At 39.0% G+C, this 19,756-nt stretch overlaps 1 protein-coding gene across 1 annotated transcript in view; it reads left to right on the top strand.

Annotated features, from left to right (window-relative positions):
- CC2D2B (coiled-coil and C2 domain containing 2B) overlaps positions 1–19,756 on the top strand; it is a 102,121-nt gene that overhangs the window by 6,566 nt on the left and 75,799 nt on the right. Inside the window, exons 3-11 of the mRNA XM_029911376.1 lie at positions 3,067–3,136; positions 6,807–6,886; positions 7,160–7,237; positions 9,125–9,217; positions 12,308–12,494; positions 14,803–14,939; positions 15,066–15,191; positions 17,536–17,745; positions 19,640–19,737. Of these exons, the coding sequence (XP_029767236.1) occupies positions 3,067–3,136; positions 6,807–6,886; positions 7,160–7,237; positions 9,125–9,217; positions 12,308–12,494; positions 14,803–14,939; positions 15,066–15,191; positions 17,536–17,745; positions 19,640–19,737 (1,079 nt within the window). The remainder of the gene's footprint in view (positions 1–3,066; positions 3,137–6,806; positions 6,887–7,159; positions 7,238–9,124; positions 9,218–12,307; positions 12,495–14,802; positions 14,940–15,065; positions 15,192–17,535; positions 17,746–19,639; positions 19,738–19,756) is intronic.

Genomic DNA, 19,756 nt, shown 5'->3' with positions numbered 1-19,756 from the left:
ACATGCTGTTAAACCCATGAAGTTTAATAGGCAACTGGAGAACATTTGGAACAAGAACAAGTTGAAAGCAGCCGTCAGAGGAACAGCTGTGTTATCTTTTATTTATGGTACAGTGTGATACTGTCTAACATTCCTGCCTGCTTTTAACATTGGAAAAAAAGAGGTTGATATGAATATGGTATTCTTTTACAGCAGCTTATTGGTTATTAACCTTTTTCCTTTCCTGTATTTCAGTGTTATTTCTATAAATTTAGAAGTTTAAATTTTGACACATGAATGTATTCATGATTTTACTGATTTATAGTATGTCTATTATTATGAAATCTGGAACCATTAAAGATTAGCACAATCATCAGTTTATAAATGCAACTTTAAAGTAGCAGCAGCAAAGATGGTGCTTTAGTATAGAACTATTTGGAAAGGCTTAACTCAAAAGATGGATTTTGCACCATTCTCTAACAGTTTAAGTGGGGCTTTGACAAACCACCAGAGGGAGCATATTCTATAGTCAGGAACTCTGCACCAAGAATTATTCTGCCTCTAGTCCTCAAGAGTGCACAGCTATGGACTGTCAACAAAACCAACTCAGTTAAAATTAACCAACTTGCTGTTGCATGGGGAGAGTCAGTCCCAAAGTAGCCAGGTGCAAAATATATAGGGCTTTATAGATTAAATCCCTAAATTACATTCGGAAGCAGATAGAAAGGTAGTTCGGGACACAGAGTACAAATGCAATGTGCTAATTAGGTCCCACTGCACTAATAATAATATTTGGTGCTTTGGCAGCATTTCTTACTTTACAAAGGTTAGTAAATTCTATCACCATTTTATATATAGGGAAAAAAACACTGAGAGGTTCTTTCCTCTTAACTTCTGAGAGGACACTGATTCTAACCAAGCCAGAGGACTGCTGCATTTTGCATTAGCCCACTCCAGGCCCTCCACACAAGTAGACTTACGTCATCAAACTTTAGAGGAGGGAAATGGAATAGTATTTGTTAGAATGTTGGAAAGGTAGCTGGTACCCATCCTGTTAAGAGCTTTAAATGTTAAAACCAAAACCTTGAATTCAATGTGCATACCAATAAGCACCCAATGGAGACAGTACATTCTCTTGCATACCCCAAATGACTGCCCTCCTGCATCAGCTTTAGACAGCGTGTCAGTTATTTAGGTGAAGTTGCTCAATATAATGTCCATTGCAATGCTTAACTTCATGGTTACAATGGCATGCACTACCTGATGAACGTACAAAAGGAAGGGATGCAGGCTGGCAACATTTGTGGAGGCTCTAATAACAGCTGATTTAAAAAAAATTATTTTAATTGTTTAAGTACTTCATAAAAATCAAAAGAAATCTACTAACGGTAAAGTATGTTTAAATATAGTTTGATAAAAACTAATTACAAAACTAATCAGATTTAGCTCCAGTATTTCTTGTGCTAAATTTTACTCTGTCAGTAGTATTATAATGGATTTTTAGCAGTGTAAGTAAGAGCAGAATTTGGCCCAATATCTTTTTAATTTACTGTATCCTTTCAGGACAGATACATTGTATTTGTGAAATTAAATATTTAATCTATTAGACCAGTAGTTTTCAACCTTTTTTCATTTGCGGACCCCTACAAAAATTCAAATTCAAATGGCGGACCTTTTTGGAAATCTTAGACATACTCTGCAGACCGCCAGGGATCCGCAGATCACAGGTTGAAAACCACTGTTCTATGCTAACAACAACCTTTTGCAGACCCCTTAGATATATTCTGCTGACCCCCAGGGGTCCATGGACCACAGGTTCAAAACCACTTTGTGGCATACTCCCGGAGCACAACCTGGAACTGTGGGACTTCTGAGTCCCCTTAAACTCTCCTTCCTGAGCTGTCTCTCACAATGCTATCCTAGTGACAAGCAGCCAACCCGTCCAGGTGCTGTGATCACTCCATCAACATGTGGAGTTACTGAGTTGCATGAATGCTTTCTAAGGCACTCATGAATTATACACAGGGAAACTCCAGCCAATCACCATAGCCCTCAGCCTTGCATCCCAGAAATATACCGTCTTACACTGTCCAAGACTACTTGAACAGTGCAAGCTCATTAATTAGTTTACCACTTTGTCAAAGGAAAGTGAATATGCACCAGTCTTTGTAATCTGAGCAGATTCCCCAAGCACTTTAGACAAACTCACTGGTAAGGACAAAACATTAAAATAAGTTTAGTAACTACAGAAAGATAGATGTTAAGTGATTATAAGTGTTAGGCACAGAGTACATAGTTGGTTGCATAAGAAATAAAAATAGAATCGCGGCCTAAATTCTAACTTTAACAGACTAACACTGGATGTTCCATGCATTTTACAGTTCTTAATACACAGGCTGACGTCCCTTCTCATCCTGGGGCAAGTCTCCACAGTTCGTTGTCTTCTAAACGATCTTCTAGGTGTTGAGATTGGGGAGGAGAAAGGCCCAGTGATGATGTCATCAACCCTCATTTATAGTTTCTTTCCACATCCTAGAAAGATCTTTGCTGTGAGGTGGGGGTCAGGTAGCCCCCATTGTATACGTGCCCTCTCTGGGGAGTCTCTGGGAGAGTGGATGCTTGATGAAACATCAACACCTGTCTGGCCAATCTAGATGTAAATCTGTCTTGTCAGTGTTAGTTACTCCTTTGTGGCCACTGAAAGGCTAGCTGTGGGCATTTCCCTTTTACCATATATTACAGCAACAAATACATAGCATTACTTCATAACTTCATATACAATGATAGTACATACAATTCAACAGGATATTAATGTTCAAAAAATCAAGACTTCTTAAATGATACCTCCACAAGCCATGCATTGTACAAAACATATAATCATATCACAGCAGTGAATATGGGGGTTCCAGAGTGCTAGTTTGAGGTGCAGTGTCATACACTGTATTAGACACTTACCGATAGCAAGTACTATAAAATATTACACAATCAATGAAATATGCAATTTTAGAAAATATTAATTGTGGGATCTGCAGTTTAATTTTAAAACTTTTACTTTAAATCTTTCCTCTGGTAATTTGTTTTTCATAGTTGACTGAAGACAGCGAACATGTTATTAGGAATCAAACAGAAGAATTTGTAGATCAGAATTTCCAGGAAGGTAGCTCAATAAAAATATTTGTCTTTGCTCTTGATTGATATTGTTTGATGAAGATGCACTTATTGCCTGAGCTGGAACTATAGTATACGTTTATTGGTCCAGATTGATACCCACACTCACATTGAATAATATCATATTCAATGGGACTTCTCATGGTGTAAGGCAGCAGTTCTCAAACTGTGGGTTGGGACCCCAAAGTGGTTTGTGACCTAAGTTCCCTCTAAGGTGCTTGGCCACATGGCCGCGCAGCAGTCTATTAAGCGCTGAGCAGGCACTCAGGGCTGCAGCACAGAGAGATGCCTCTTCCGCAGCCCTGGACCTGCCGTGGCCAGGGGAGAGGCACCAGCCCAGCCCTGGACCTGCCGTGGCTGGGGGAGAGGCACCTATTCCACGGCCCCAACCCCAGAACTGCCGCGGTGGGGAGAGGCGCCTCTCCCCCCAGCCCAAGTGCTGCTGAGGGGAGAAAGAGCTGGTGGGGAGTTCTCGCTCCCTGCTGTAGCCCTGCTGCACCCCAAATCCCTCATTCCCGCCCCTTCCCAGAGCCTGCACCCCAGCCAGAGCCCTCACCCCCCTGCATCCAAACTCTCTGGCCCAGCCCTAAGTCCTTCATCCCTAGCCCCATCCCAGAGCCTGCATCCCCAGCCAGAGCCCTCACCCCCCTGCACCCCAACCCTCTGGCCCAGCTCTGAACCCCTCATCCCCAGCCCCTCTACAGAGCCCTCACCCTCCCACACTCTGAACCTCTCAGCCCCACCCCCGCCACATGAATTTCAAGGGACACGATCATAGGACCTAACCACATCAGCCACACCATCAGAGGCTCGTTCACCTGCACATCTACCAATGTGATATATGCCATCATGTGCCAGCAATGCCCCTCTGCCATGTACATTGGCCAAACTGGACAGTCTCTACGCAAAAGAATAAATGGACACAAATCTGACATCAAGAATTATAACATTCAAAAAACCAGTAGGAGAACACTTCAATCTCCCTGGTCACTCAATAACAGACTTAAAAGTGGCAGTTTTTCAACAAAAAACCTTCAAAAACAGACTCCAACGAGAAACTGCAGAACTGGAATTAATTTGCAAACTGGACACCATCAAATTAGGCCTGAATAGACACTGGGAGTAGATGAGTTAGTCTCTAAGGTGCCACAAGTACTCCTCGTTGTTTTTTACAAAAATGAATTTCCCCTTGCTAAATACTCATACCTTGTCAACTGTTTCAAATGGGCCAACTTGTTTACATTGGCCTCATTAACACTACAAAAGTGATTTGCGCTCCTTCTTGTCAACTGTTGAGAATTGCCTACTTCCAACTTAAATTGAATTGGCTCATTAGCACTGACCCCCACTTGGTAAGGCAACTCCCATCTTTTCATATGCGGTGTATTTATACCTCTCTACTGTATTTTTCACTCCATGCATCTGATGAAGTGGGTTTTAGCCCACAAAAGCTTATGCCCAAATAAATTTGTTAGTCTCTAAAGTGCCACAAGGACTCCTCGTTGAATTTTGTTATGTATCACCTCCAATTCATTCCGTTCATCCGTGGGAAAAATTAGAGTGTACATTGGTCACGACCCAATTTTAATGGGGTTGCCAGGGCCAGCATTAGTCTTGCTGGGATCCAGAATTGAAGCTGAAGCTCCACTTTCACCTGGGGCAGTGGGGCTAAGGCTCCGGGCTCCTCTCCTCCCACCCGGAGCAGCGGGGCTTGGGCTCCACCTCCATGTAGTAATTTTGTTGTTAGAAGGGTGTTGCAAGTGCAATGAAATTTGAGAACCCCTGGAAGGTATTATTCACCATGAGCAAGGGTATAACAATTGGGCCCTTTGTGAATACATACTTTTCTATATTTTCAGGGTTGTCAAACTAACAATTAATGAAGGTGATTGCAAAATGTTGAGTTTGATGTTTGATCACTTGATGATTACCTGTTCTGTTCATTCCCTCTGGGGCACCTGGCATTGGCCACTGTTGGAAGACAGGATACTGGGCTAGAAGGACCTTTGGTCTGACCCAGTATGGCCATTCTTATGAGTGAGATTTTTAACAAAATGTGAAATACATTGCAAATATTTTCATAATAAGAGATACAACCTCCCCTCCACAACTGACTTAAATTTAATTCAAAATTAAGGTGGGGCTACATTTTTAAAATTAGCATAGCATTCAAATAGTGAATGCTACAAAATGGTTTCAATTATTTACTTTTATTACATATTTATTTTGATTAATAAAATAAATCTGAGAGTCTGTCTCAGACTCTAGGCCAAATTATTAAAACAATTATATTTTATTAGAAATTAACCCTTTTGTGTTCACATACAACTTTTTAAAAAAATCACATTTAAGATGAAACTTTTCTTTCCAAAGTTGAATTTATTTAGAAAGTTTGATCCCAGTTTCTCTAATTGTTTGATGTGGCAAGGATAAAAATACGCTTGTCCCATAACAATATTAACCACATTTTGTTTGACAAGTCGGTGTCAAAAAAGCTGAATTTCAAAACTTAAAACTATGTAAATAATTGTCACCTCTCGGAGGAGTAGGGCCTTTGTTAGGTTTGACAAAGGTTAGTTTTGCTATATCGAAGTATTGCCTATTTGAAAATGGTATGCTATGCATACATGGCTCCAGATTTTAAATCTAGAGGTATGCGCTATGGTCCAGATTCTGAAGTTGGTTAGTCCACTATAAAGCATGAGTTAACCATGAAAACAGGTGGAGTTACTTCTGATTTACAGTAATCTTAGATCAGTACTTGGCCACTTCTGAGAGAATACTTCACATTAGGGAAGTATTCACTTTAATAAAGGTAGGATGTTTTCCTCCTCCGTTTGCCCCTTAATCTGTTACCTTCCACCAACTACCCAGCACTTCAGTTGTCATCTTCTCCCCTAGATCATGTTTCCATGAATGTGATGATTGGAATTGTGATAATAAAAAATTATATACTGAAGTCCTGCTGAGCAGGCTGGTTTTCATGGAGCCCAGAGAGAGAAAGAGTGGCCTTGTTCACAGCAGTCAGTGCAAATCCATGCACTGAGCATGGGAGGCAGCTAAGCCAGGAAGCAGCTGCTGAGTTTAAATTATTTGATCCTTCTTATTTGAATGCGTGGGGGAAAGATAAGGGAGGTTTGGATGAATGTTTGTTTGTATATTCAGTATAAAATGGTAAAGTTAACAGACATCAAATTTTCAAATTGGGCTCAAGGGGCCACATATTTTGCTTTTGTTCCTGTAGTTAGGCCTCGAATCAGCATGAGTATGCATTAATATGGTAGCTAGTAGTCAGGGTTCTCCTTTCTGAAATTTTTTGTATGTAACTTTAGAAGCCAGTTTGAAAATTGGATCCTGGACATCTGTGTTTTTCAGACACCCAGGATTTAAAAAAAAAAAAATATATTCCTACAAATTGTACATGTTACAAGATTCTAGTTGTATCTTGGTGATTCTGTTTACATCTATAAAACTACCTGATGAACACTATTTTAGTTTGTATTTCTATCTAATACTTTTCATAAGAAGACCATTCTATTCACTATAAATAATTAATAGTAAAAGGGCTATGCACTGCAGAAGAATATACTTAAAAAAATAGCATTTAGTATCACAAGAAGGTGTGTTAAAAATGTTGTGCTATGCTGGCTTTACACTAGATGTGGCTGATGTAGAAAAACGAAGGAGTGTAACTGAAGCATTACGAGGTAGAGTAAGAGAGAAACTGAAAACATACAAGGTAACTTATTTTTCTTGTACTTGTAATTTATTGTTCAAGTGAAACATGCAACAAGCTACCTTTTTTGTGTGTGTGTGAAAGGCTGAAAGTTCAGTCAATTTAGAAAACTTTTCTGCTGTGCCACACTGTTTGGAACACCTCCAAAAGTCAAGTATAAGATCTGTAAAAGTTGTAAGTGAATTAAGTTTTTGACTTTCTGCATGCTTTTCAGAACAATGGTTGTGTCGGTTGTTTCTGTAGAAAATAAGTATAATACTATACCTCTTGTTTTAGGTTGTACAAGAAAAGTCCACAGACAAAAGCCTCTCTGATACTAAAATATACCAGAAAAACCTTGAAGTGAGGACTGAGGTAATAAATTTTACAAATATTGCAAATAGTAAACAAAATAAGTAAGCTATATACATTATATTCAGTTCAGTGCAAAAAATGCATGAGTTAAATTTCCAATAGTATCTTTAACTATGTTGCATGACATGCATCTACTCACATTTTGTTACTAATTTGTTGGTTAATATATTGCTGTTTGTTATTGAATGTATATATATAAATATTCCAGATATCCATTGCAGCCAAATTAACCTTACTGTTGAAATGTTAACTGTTGAATTTTTATGAGCTTAACTGTATAACCTGAATGCTGCATTTGCATTTTCTGACTTTTTTGTGTTTCATAAAGTTTGATCCTGCACAAGAGAGGCGCAGAATGTTGTGCATAATGGCCAGACTTGGCAGAATTTTATTTTATTTTATTTTTTATAAATTTGATAGATAATAGCGTTTATTTTTAAGCATTTGCCCCATTTTTATTGACTTAAATTTTCACAATTGCAGGAAATTATGGGGGTCAGACAACAGGGGGTGAGCAATAATTATTTAATTACAGTAGGTGTTGACATTCAAAAAGTCAAAGCTTTATAACTGTTAAAACACAAATTTTCAATATCATATGTCAAAACTTACAAAGTAAAAACCCTTAAATCAAACTCGTAAGTTCTCAAGCAGCATTTTTCTTACTTTGTCTATCTGTAAATTTTGATTATTATTGATGGAATTATTTTTGGTAAGTTTGTGTGTGTATAATGGTATCAATGTCTCTCAACATTCCTGATCGCCATCACCTTGGCAAGAAGGATAGGGGAGATAGCGGCTCTGGCGAATCCCTCCTTCACAGTGTTCTTCCCTCACAAAGTCACACTTAGACCACATCCGAAGTTCACTCCCAAGGTGACCTCTGCATTTCACGTGAACCAACTGATTCACCTTCCAACCTTTTCTCCCAAGCCTCATCAGGAGGATAGGGAAACCATGCTCCATATGCTCGACGTTAGGCGAGCCTTAGCCTATTTGGCAGGAGAAGAGTTTTTAGAAAATCTCCAAGACTCTTCCATTGCGGATAGGTTGAAAGGCCCAGCGATTTCAGCTCAAAGACTCTCCAAATGGATCTTGAACTATATCAAACTCTGTTACCAGATTCACAATTTAGCACCCCCATCCAGAGTACACTCTATGAGATCAGTCTCTTGTCTGTTGCCTTTGCCCAGGGTATCCCTATATCAGAAATCTGCAAAGCAGCTACCTGAGCATCTGCACACACTTATGCCATATTGGGGGACTCTCCTGCAGATGCCTGAGTCGGCACCACAGTTCTATCATCCATGACAGACTCGACTCTGAAGCCCCATTCTTCAGTGGGAGGTCCTGCTTGGGACTCACCCACAGTGGAGCACCCATAGGTACACTACTTGAAGAAGAAGAAGTTACTCACCTTGTGCAGTAACAATGGTTCTTTGAGATGTGTGTCCCTATGTGTGCTCCACGACCCACCCACCTCCCCTCTGCCTCAGAGTTCTTGGCAATAACTCTTCAGTAGAGAAGGAACTGAGGAGGATTTGCCTTTGGCAGAGCATGAGGTAGAGGGCAGTGCATGCATGAGCTGAACGGACACTGCTACAAAAGTTCTCCAATCAGCAGTGCAGCAACGCAGATATACCTAGAATGAAGCACCCATAGGGACACACATCTCAAAGAACCATCATTACTGCACAAGGTAAGTAACTTCTTCTTGTGGCCATCTCTGATAAGTTACTGAAAATCAAAACAATTTTAGACTCCTAAATCTGAAAAAGATTTTTTTTTCTGGTTATATACAAGATTTTTACATAGCTACATAATAATAATGATTGCTGAAGATTAGTGTTTTTGCTTGGGGTTTGTTTGTTTGTTTTTCATCCTTAGACAGAAATCTTATCAGATGACGGCTTTACATTTTTTATTATGACTGGTGAAGAAGGCTCAGAATTAAAAGATTTGGACAAAAATACATACCAGGTATAGTATTTTTTTCTTCATGAAAGTCATCTAAATTCCTTTAAAAAAGCTCATATTTATCTAATTGTCCTTGTGTATTCTTAATTTAACTAATGCCACTCTCCTTCAAGCATCTATCAACTATTGTAAAGCACCCATCACTGTAGTATCTAGGCACATTTTCTCTTTCCCCAGGTAATTCTGTGCCTCCTTTCATGTCTCCCCAAAAAACTTCCTCTCCTATGAATCCCGCCTCAAAACTTGTTTCAGTTAGCTGGCTTTCAATCATTGATCGCTGTTAAAGTGTTTCTATTGCCAGTCTTGCTCCTGAGCACAAAAGAGTTATTTATATAAAAGAAAAAAAAGGTTAACTTTACAACTCAAATATTTGCTACCCATAATTTATGCCTATAAAATAAAACACAATCAAAATGCCCTTCCGAGAACTGTGTCCTCTCTTGTTTTGTTTCATTAATTCTCCTAAAACATTGTTGATCATGTCTTTACTCTTCAACACTTGGTTATAAGCTTATCAAGATAGGGACCTTGTCTTACTTTTTGTATAAATTATAATGCACATCACTGGTATTATTAAATAATATGCAACATTTGATTGTATAAAGGATAAACAACTATGCATCATAGGATTATAAAAACATTGGAGGTTTAAAGTGACATCATAATAAACTATTGGTAAGGCAGAACAAAATAATATTAAGATAAATCCATCAGTAGTCTATCTTTTTCTACAACTAGAGCTCAATATCTTTTGTGTGTGTAGTGTGTAGAGTTTAAAATAAACTAAGGCCCCAATACTGCAAATACTTTTTATGTTGCCACAGCCCTGGTGAAGCTTCCCATGTTAGACATTCACCAGACTGCTGCATTTGAATCTCCAAATGCTAGACCAGGGTGGGCAAACTATGGCCCACGGGCCAAATCCAGCCCCTCAGGGCTTTGGATCCGGCCTGCGGGATTGCCCCCCGCGGCTCCGCGGGCCCCGCGCCGCTCTGCAGAAGCGGCTGGTACCACTTCCCTGCAGCCCCCAGGCGGGGGAGCAGAGGACTCCGTGTGTTGCTCTTCCCTCCAGGCACCGCCTCCCACAGTTCCCATTTGCCGGGAACCGCTGGAGGTTCTGGAGGCGCGGCAAGGGCAGCGCATGCGGAGCCCTCCGCCCCCCCTTCCCCAGGGGCCGCAGTGCTTCCTGGAGCGATGTGGAGCCGGGGACAGGGCAGGCATGCATGGAGCCTGCCTTGGCCCTGGTGCGCGCTGCTGCCACCCCAGAGCCGCTTTAGGTAAGCGGTGCCGTGCCGGAGCCCTAACCCCTCCTGCACCCTGCCCCCCAACTCCCTGCCCTAAGTCCCCTGCCTGCACCCCAACCCCCTGCCCCGGCTCTGCATACAATTTCCCCACCCAGATGTGGCCCTCGGCCCAAAAAGTTTGCCCACCCCTGTGCTAGACCCATGTGCTTTAAGCTTCCCTGGGTTTGAGTAGACTCCAGCACTGTATCTTTCTTTAGCCTCTTTGGCACACTTATGGGAAAAGACTTTGTTACACCTTCATGGAAGTGGGACCTCATGGTTCAGCTGCTGTAAGCCTCAAGGACCAGTGCTGACTCCTCCAAGACACCAGTTGCTTAAGCAGAGCTCCAACCTTGTGGGTACTTTGTGGGTACATTTACCTCTCCATGGATATGTGATAGTTTAAGCACATAACCACCAGGCTTTGCAAAGGTTTCTAACAAAATTACTCTTTACTTTAGATAGCACAAGAAATGGAGGGATCTGGATAGAATAATAAAAATCCTGTACACATTTCTCTGCTTCAGTTTCCTCACCACATTTGAGCATTCTTTGGGGTCAGGTCAGAGTTTTTTAAGGAGTCTAGGATCCATCCATCCTTCCTCTCCTCCTTCCCTCTTGCTCATGGCTTCTCTTTCAGAACATGGAGTCCCTCTCATTCCCGCAGCCTACTTCTGGTCTTTTTCCCCTCTTTCTCCAAAATGGCTGGTGAGAGACCCTTTCTTTTATAACCTCCTTTGTAGCATGCTGATCAGTCTCATCAGGTATTCAGTCTCCCACCAGTGATCCATTGCTTAGTTATCTCCCTCTACCCTCATACCAAATTCAAACTTGAAAAACTGGTTTGTCCAGGGTGGTAGCCAGCTCCTTGTCCAAGGGGTATACATATATATAAAGGACCATAAAAGTGTAACGACCCTCCATTGTTGGCCCTATGTCACTACTTCTTGGAATTTCAGTCCAGCAAAGACAGCAGAGAAAGCAGATGAGCCCCCCCCCCCCTCCAAAAAAGTGCAGTTTGCAGTCTGACATACATACATATAGAAAGTTACCAATTTCAAACAGAATTCATAAGCTGTACATAGATTCCCCAAACTGTCACTCGTGGTTAAATTAGAAATGAGAATAGCCCCATTGAACTTAGATTCCTTAGACTGTGAGCTTCTTAGAACACAGAATGTGTTTCATGAATGTTTGGAAAGACCTACTGCACAGTAGGTGCTACTGTAGTTAAATAATAAATGTTGTTTGTTTTTCAGAATAAAATGGTCATACATTAGTTTAAATCTGTTTCCTTTCAGAAATATAAAAAATGTCACACAAAATAGTAAAATATATAAACTTTCAAGTATTACAGGTCTTTATTTTATTCTGGTTTCTCTAGGATATGAAGGAGGCTCATTTTCTCCTAATCAGAGAGCCAGCTTTTTTTTTTTTTTTAAACTTTTTTTGAAAAATTTTTTGTTTTGTTGGAGATAAGAAAAAAAAAAAAGAATTCTGGATGATGGGTTACTCTGAGTTATGTCACTCAAAGTTCAGGGATTTTCTGTCTCTTCTATCATGGAAGGTACAACTAGGTTTGAAGGCTATTTCATTGTTCAGCACTTAGATACTATAGTGATACGCATTATAGAAATAATATAGATAGGCAAGGGAAACAAAACAGAAAATTTGCTTTTCCTGAGGATTACTGTGTCCATTTAGATTAATTTATCGAGCAATCCTTTTATGCTAATGTGGATATTTATCATATATATCACATCATTCTGTTAATTTGTGTGTATATGGAATTGATTTTCTTGATGAACAGCAGAAATTAATACATGACAGTCATCGAGATCTTGATGTCTTGAATGATGAAAGTAGTCCTCTGCTTGACAGTGTGGAAGAAGTTTTATTGCCAGATGTGCTTGAAGTGAAAGCTGCTGAATATGAATGCAATGAACTGCAGATTAACAAGCAATGGGAACATCTTTTTGTGCCAAGCAGTTCTCCAGGTATTGTGCCTTTCATATAAAATTAGGAAAATTATTAAGTGTATGATGAATGGCATTAGTGTTGTTAGCATTATGGCATGTGCAGTTCTCAGGGTGAATTAAGTGAAGATAAAGAATAAAGTAAACTTTCAGAGCCAATATTGAATCCAGTCTGCAGATATAAATGCAGATAGATCTGTTTCTGTGCTCTAGTCTAGTAGCTCTGGCATTTGAACTAAGCTCAATTTTACAAAAAGCGAAAATTACATGACAAAAATGTGTAATTATTTCATAAATTGTGCAAATAAAGGAGGGTATGTGATTCAGATCCTTAATTGCAACCATCTACCATCTTATCTCTCAGCTCATATCATCATCTTAACCATCTGCCACTAGCCACATATCTTTTTATCTACATTAACCCATACCAACTTATCTATTGCCTTAACTTAACTGCAGCTTCAGTACATATCTCATGGCTGGACAGAAATTGCCACCATAGCAGTTGACAAAATGGACTAGAAGAAGATGGGGAGAATTTTAGGAAATTGTAGTGATCAGCTAAACCGTTAAATCAGTATTCTTGCCAGAAAAAAAAGTAATTATTATTTATACGGTACCAAATGTGTAGTATTTTAAAGACAAATAAGAGTTAAAAACCAGTCCCCAAAATGTTACAAATTATACAATACTAATCTAAATTACTAAATTTACTAATCTAAACTATATATATTTAATAATGAGAATTTTTTTTTTACTTTGAGGGATTTTTTTTAGGGCTGTTAAAAGAAATGTAGGGGGGAAATCTTAATTTGATTTTTTTTAAAAATATTTTTATTGGAAGTATAGAGTACAATAAAATTAAGGAGCCTAACCTTGCTCCCTATGAAGTCAATAACAAAGCTTCCATTAACTCCAGAGGGAGACGGCGTACTGATATTTCCAAGATTGTATAGAATCTAAGAATAATACACAGAGCCAGATGATGATAAAGATTTTAGAGTGTGTTAGTCTGTATCAGCAAAAAGAATGAGGAGTACTTGTGGCACCTTAGAGACTAACGAATTTATTTGAGCATAAGCTTTCGTGGGCTAAAACCCACTTCATCGGATGCATGCCCACGAAAGCTTATGCTCAAATAAATTCATTAGTCTCTAAGGTGCCACAAGTACTCCTCGTTCTTTTTGATGATAAAGGTTTCTTTTAATAAATCATCTGATCTCAATGAGGGCCTAGATAACCAATTAATCTTTACTTGTTAGAGGAGGAGAGTTGTCGTGGACATAGTGAGGAACTGTGAGGTGTATGCTCTGTCAAGAATAGGGTTATGGTCATCTTGCAGCTGATTTAACGAGGGAACTACAGTACAGAGGAAATAAGGGAATTTTAATGTAAGTCAATGAAAGCTCTAAGTGTTCCCACCTGGAACAGTTGTAACAGGTTTCTAGTTGTTCGGATTCCAGTTTCCAGTTTTGAGAGCCATTGGTTGCTACATTCTTGTATTTTTATGTTGTTCCACTTAGAAGACTGGGAGGTGATGTCAGGAGATAATTGGAATAAATTAGGTGTTCAAAACCAGATCCTCATATTTTAGGTCAGATTTAAGTTGGCGGGATACCCTGATTCTGGAAAGATCATCCTGTATATGGGCCATCTCCTCCTCCAAAAGCATCCAAGCATCTACTCCTAATACTGCCACCAACTCATCATCCAAAGCCTATCAACATCAATAGAAAAACTTCCACTGACATCAGTTCAGAACCTTTGTGGCCTTGGGCTAGTCACTAAACTTGTCTGTGCCTCAGTTTCCTCATCTGTAAAATAAGGATAATAATGCTCATCCTTATGTATTTTTTATATGCTCAGATGTAATGTGCTATACAAAATGCAAAGTATAGTAGTAATATTAATTCATAGATGTGGTTCAGCACAGGTAACAACAGCAGTACACTTCCTCACACCGCACTGCCAAATCTTTCTTAACCCTCACCTGGAGGAGTCACCCCTTAGGTTGAGAGGGTAGTTCAGTCACTGTGCCAGCTGACTCCTTGGTAGCCGCCTTTTCCAGCAGTAAGAAAGCTGACAGGATTGGGAACAGTCTGATTTTATCAGAATTACTTATATGACTTATGTTCTTGTGTTAGAAATAGTTATGGAATATTACTTACAGTAGCATCAAGAACAATCCTTTTGATCACTCTTTCGCTTTATGCTTGCAAGTAAAAAAATTAGACCAGTACAAATACTTGTTTTTTTTTAATTTTAGTTTTACATTTTATTTGCATCACTTTTAGCTGAAAATTTACATGCAGTAATTGTTGTTCTCAAGTGGTTCACAGCTTTAAACTACCAAAAGGCATGATGCCACGCATCCTAGAAGATGAAGGATTGTATATTCCAAGAAAACCAGAAATTTGTAGGAGAAGTTATAACAAAATGGAAAATCGACTTCTGAAGCAAGAAGGGGTAAATATATTCTATTAAAAGCTAAAAATGTTGTAAGTAAAATGTAAAATAAAATCAGTAAATGAAATGTATAGAATTTTTTAACATGTCATACATATATTGAACTTCTGAAATATTTCTAACAAGGGCAAAAACTGGTTTGAAGAAAGTGGGGAAATAATTTCATTACCTTCTCCAATCAAACAATCACGAAACTTCAGAAAAAGTTTTCCTCTTAAGACCGGTCCAGGATTAAAGACAATATACAAGAAGGTCAGCTATTACTACTTTTTACAGCTATAGTTATTCAGGGGACTTTATCTAGACAATGTAACAAAAATTAATAGCTTGTATTTTTTTCATGGCAAAATATTTCATTAGGCAGTATTCAAAGTACCTTTCGTGGAGTGTCAGTCCCAAGAATGGGTCGGGAAGGGGTGATAATATTGTTTAGATGGAACCATTTGATATTGCACAGACTGTTCATCACTTAATTAAAAAAATCAGAAAAGTCTGTGCACTGAGGATTCTACAGCATTGTTACCTTTTGACCTGAGCAGGTAGCCAAAATCTGGTTGTAGCGGGTTGTTTCCATTAAGAGGAGAAGTTGATGATAGAGTGAGGTATTTCTTCGATGCAATCCTATTTATTTACCAAATATGTACATAAAGACCTGTTTCCTTGAACACAGATGGAATCAAGCAGCAGGAGGCAGGAGTAGTTTCTTTGCTCACTCTTCCAAGCCCCTTTCCAGCTAACACATAGCCTGAAAGTGCTCTCTCAGCTTTTCCTCGAGCTCACACACGACCAGTTCTTGTGTGGCAATGTCCTCAGCTTTCAGCTGCCTTCTTTCTCAGCTTCTCCGGTGTTGCTGCTGCTGCTTCTCTCTCACACACAGGCATATACAGTTCCACCAGTTAATGCCTTAGCCCTTGCATTTGCTTTATCAGTGGCCAGGGAAACCTCTTGGGCCACATGGTTACTCAAGCCTTGTTATGTATCCATATTTTGGGTGATCCTTCTATTGTTTCAGCTATCTGGTTGCATAAAGTAGCTCAATTGTTTTTTATACTTAACCTGAATGAAAGGTGGTTGTTACACTAACCAATTTCAGTGAGGTTTAATGCAACCCATAAGAGTATATAGTTTAGTCTGAAATTAATGTATTTTAATATCTTCCATTTTTTCTTGAATATTTATAAATCCAATTCTTTTAAGAGTAATTTAATCCAAGCATACAAAACCGACCTGCCACTCTAGTTAAGGCACACATTTGGCCTCTTTGAGCCTGTGGCATTCCCATCCAGCATCAGATAAAGTGTAAATACTTTGTATTAGGTCAGATTTACCCTTTTTCTTGGATTTGGCTTTTTGGTAACAAATAACAGAACATAAACCTCATTTTAAGCTTTCTCCTCAAGCCTGACTGTTTCTAGAGTTCCTTGCAAGACATCCCTATCTTTGCCGCTCATTCTTTCTGACCACATGGTCATGCCCACTTCATATCTCGCCACAATGAGTCAGTAGAATTTACTTAGATGCTTTAAGCATGGTTCTGATACTTGCTAACAAAAAGTTCTGTGTTCCTCTTTGGGACTGTAGATCTTGCTATCTGTTATACCTTGAGTGGTGGGTGGAGCAGGTTATCGAGTAGAGCAGCCATTCAGGGAAATCTTTGAACATCTTTGAGTGGGGGATTGGGAGTGGGCTCTTCAACAGCCCAAAAAGGATGGCATAGAAGGTGGTGCTGGGCATGGCCCATGTTGTGGGCTACTGACTACAATTATGCAGATCCAGTGGTCCTAATATACCACTCAGTTACTGCAAGGAGAGGGGCAGGAGTTATTCCAACTCATAAACTAGACTGATAGCTGTAGAGTTGCTGCAGTGTAGCCTGACCTGCTGGTACAAAGGAGATTTAAATTTTGCCCCATAACCTCTGTGTACTTCACTGGCATAAAGTCCAATTAGTTGGGCTTTTTGTAGGTGAAGTGAATAGCACTATGGAATTTCCTGCTTCTTCGGCTGAGGCACTGCCTATAAGTATATTCAGGGCTTGTAAATCATCTGGCTCAAATAGCACAGTTGGCAGATTATAAGGTGCTTAATTTTAGGATAATTGGTTTTAGCATATTATCATGGATACAGAACATAGAACTAAGTTTTATTCCTGGCTCTGTCACTGACTTACTATGTGATCTTGAACAAGTCACTTAACTGCCCTGTGGCTCCACCTTTTTTAAAAAAATGGGATCAGTGAATTGCTTACCCATTTTTTATAAAGTGCTTTGATACTTGAGGGATAGTGTCATATTAGTGCAAATTCTATTATTACATCAGTACATGATTGTCTCCTTTCACATTTATTGTCTGTATAAGGGGGAATCTGTTATTTGTCTGAGGCTAGCTTTAGTCAGAAAGTACTGGAGTTTAAGGTTACTACCATTTTGTTGAGTACCACAGACTGAAATCACTCTGTATTTTGAAACGAGAGTTTTGGATTTTGAAAGAAGAAAACTCTTACAGATACAGTTACTGGTAAGTAACACTGCCTTTCAACGTGGTATTTATAAAGATATGTGAAATAAAGACATTATTTTATTTTATTTTAAAACAGGCAATGCAACCTGAATTGGAAAGCTGCATCATAACTAAATCAGGGGGTCAAAGAGAACTTTATCAGCTAGATCTCAATATATCAAGTTTATTGTTCAGCCACCATCCTCTTTTCAGCCAAGAACATGTGTTGGCTGCTAGGTTGCTCCAACTTTATGAATGCTTTCAGAACAGACAACAGCATAATATAGCTCTCTTGCTATCTGAAAAGGTAAGAAAATGCTTCATGTTTTTAATGTGAACAGTTTCAAAATTAAAAGATGCACAGTTCAGGAGGGGATGGAAATGTGTATGTATATGTACGTATGAATTGTAGGTGGAACTGTCAGCAAAGGCTATTCTTAAATTTACCTAAAATTTTCCATTATAAGACCCTGTTTTCAGTTCGTTAGAACTTTGCCAAATTTAAACTCTTTGAGCTAAAATATTCTATGCTGGGTGTCTACCTCAGGTCAATTTTTTTTGTGGGGGTAGGGATAAAATTTCAGAAAAATGGATCAACTATTTCTGAGAACAAAACTAGTGAAAAATATTTTTTCTAATGTTAAAATGTTCTTATAACTGTTTCAATGAGAAACTAGCATGCCCAAACTTTGGAGCAGGGTAGAGGTCACCCTGGATTCAGAAAGGTGCCTTTTGCTGTCCCTGTGAAAATCCACCTAAATTTAGCCAAATGTATAAGTCTCTGTAAATCACTGTGTGTATATGCTCAGTAGAGTTTCGTTGGAGGCTGGCCCCTAAATTCTCAGATTATATCTGCACGGAATGTACTCTGGCCCAGGGATACAGGGGCTGACCAGGATTCTTCCTGCAATTGCTTTTCCCAGTCACTGGGAACCACTGTGATGCAGAGCTTGAGAGCTGGAAGATCGTCTCTTCTGTGCTCTCAGTTCTCCCCTTGCTGGCACCCAGGCAGTACAAAAGAGAAGGGAAGAATCAGAAGGGTGAGGTGCGATGTAGTGACAGGGCAGGCTAAGGGGTAAAGGCTGGGAGGGATAAGAGAAGAGAGGGGAGAGTTTCAGTCTAGGGAAGACACACATAATTGGCTGGCAACATTTTTGTGTTCATGGGAATAATTGAGACACTCCCAAATGTGGCTATACCTGTAGTTAGCAGCTCATTTTGCCAGCTGGTGAAACTAAATCTTTGCACTATAAAACATTTTTTCAAACTAATTCAGATGTGTTGGGTTATTGGCTTATGTGACACTGAACATTTCATAATTAAATAAGAAAAGATAATATAGATCTTTGCCCTAAAAGTTCATTTAAGAAAAATAGGGGTATATTCTCTGTTTGACTCACAAGGATTTATTAATGCGGTTAATATTTAATTACTATTAATAGAAGCCTTGTATGAAAATGTTCACTGATCAAGATGATGAAAAAATACCTCTTAATTTGGTTGCAACGGTTCAGTCTCCCAATATGCTAGAAAGTCAAGTCTCTCTAAGTAAATATCCTCTGATTCAGATGCATATTTGATGTTGTTTACTTAGAGCCAGATTGTGAGCCCCTTAATATTGACTTCCGTAGAACTATACTGCTCAACATTGTGGCTAAGGGACTGACAATCTGGCCCTTTACCTTTACTAACAAAAGTACCAGGCTGTAACCATACTACACTCATGTGGAAAACCTTCAAAGTGCTAGAAATTCAAATTTCCACTCATGTAGTTGCTTCTCAATCATACCAGGATAAGAATGGTGTTTACTACTCCTAAACCTTTTGATCTCCCTGTTGATATGTTTTTTAAAACAAAGTTGCCAAAATACACATCTTTGAGAAAGACCTGAATATGACATTTTGGGTTCTCTGATAAATAATCTATATTTTATAGTTTTCTGTAGCACTGAAAATCGAATACAAAAACTGATCAAAAGGGTCTGAATTAACAGTACAAAAATCAGAAAAAATAAAGGTAAAGCTGCCATTTCATCTTTAATGGATTTCTTTGTACCTTTTAGGTATGATTATGTTTGGTATTTCATCAGCATAATACATTAATATTTTTATTAGTTTTGCCGAATGCAGTAGGAACTTATCACTAATCAGCAGAAAAGTTTTTAACTTTTTCAAAACAATGTATGGGATTTTTATTACAGCTTAAAGCATTAATGAATGCTACCAAAATAATAGAAAGCAGTTTGGAAGCAAGCCAACTGAGCAGGAAAACTTTAGATGACTACCAATGGCAAATAAGGTAATGTAATTGAAAAGAA

The sequence above is a fragment of the Terrapene carolina genome, unplaced genomic scaffold, assembly GCF_002925995.2.
Source record: "Terrapene carolina triunguis isolate 2854851 unplaced genomic scaffold, T_m_triunguis-2.0 Scaffold95, whole genome shotgun sequence".
NCBI lineage: Eukaryota > Metazoa > Chordata > Testudines > Emydidae > Terrapene > Terrapene triunguis.
This window is presented reverse-complemented; position numbering and strand designations above follow the sequence as displayed.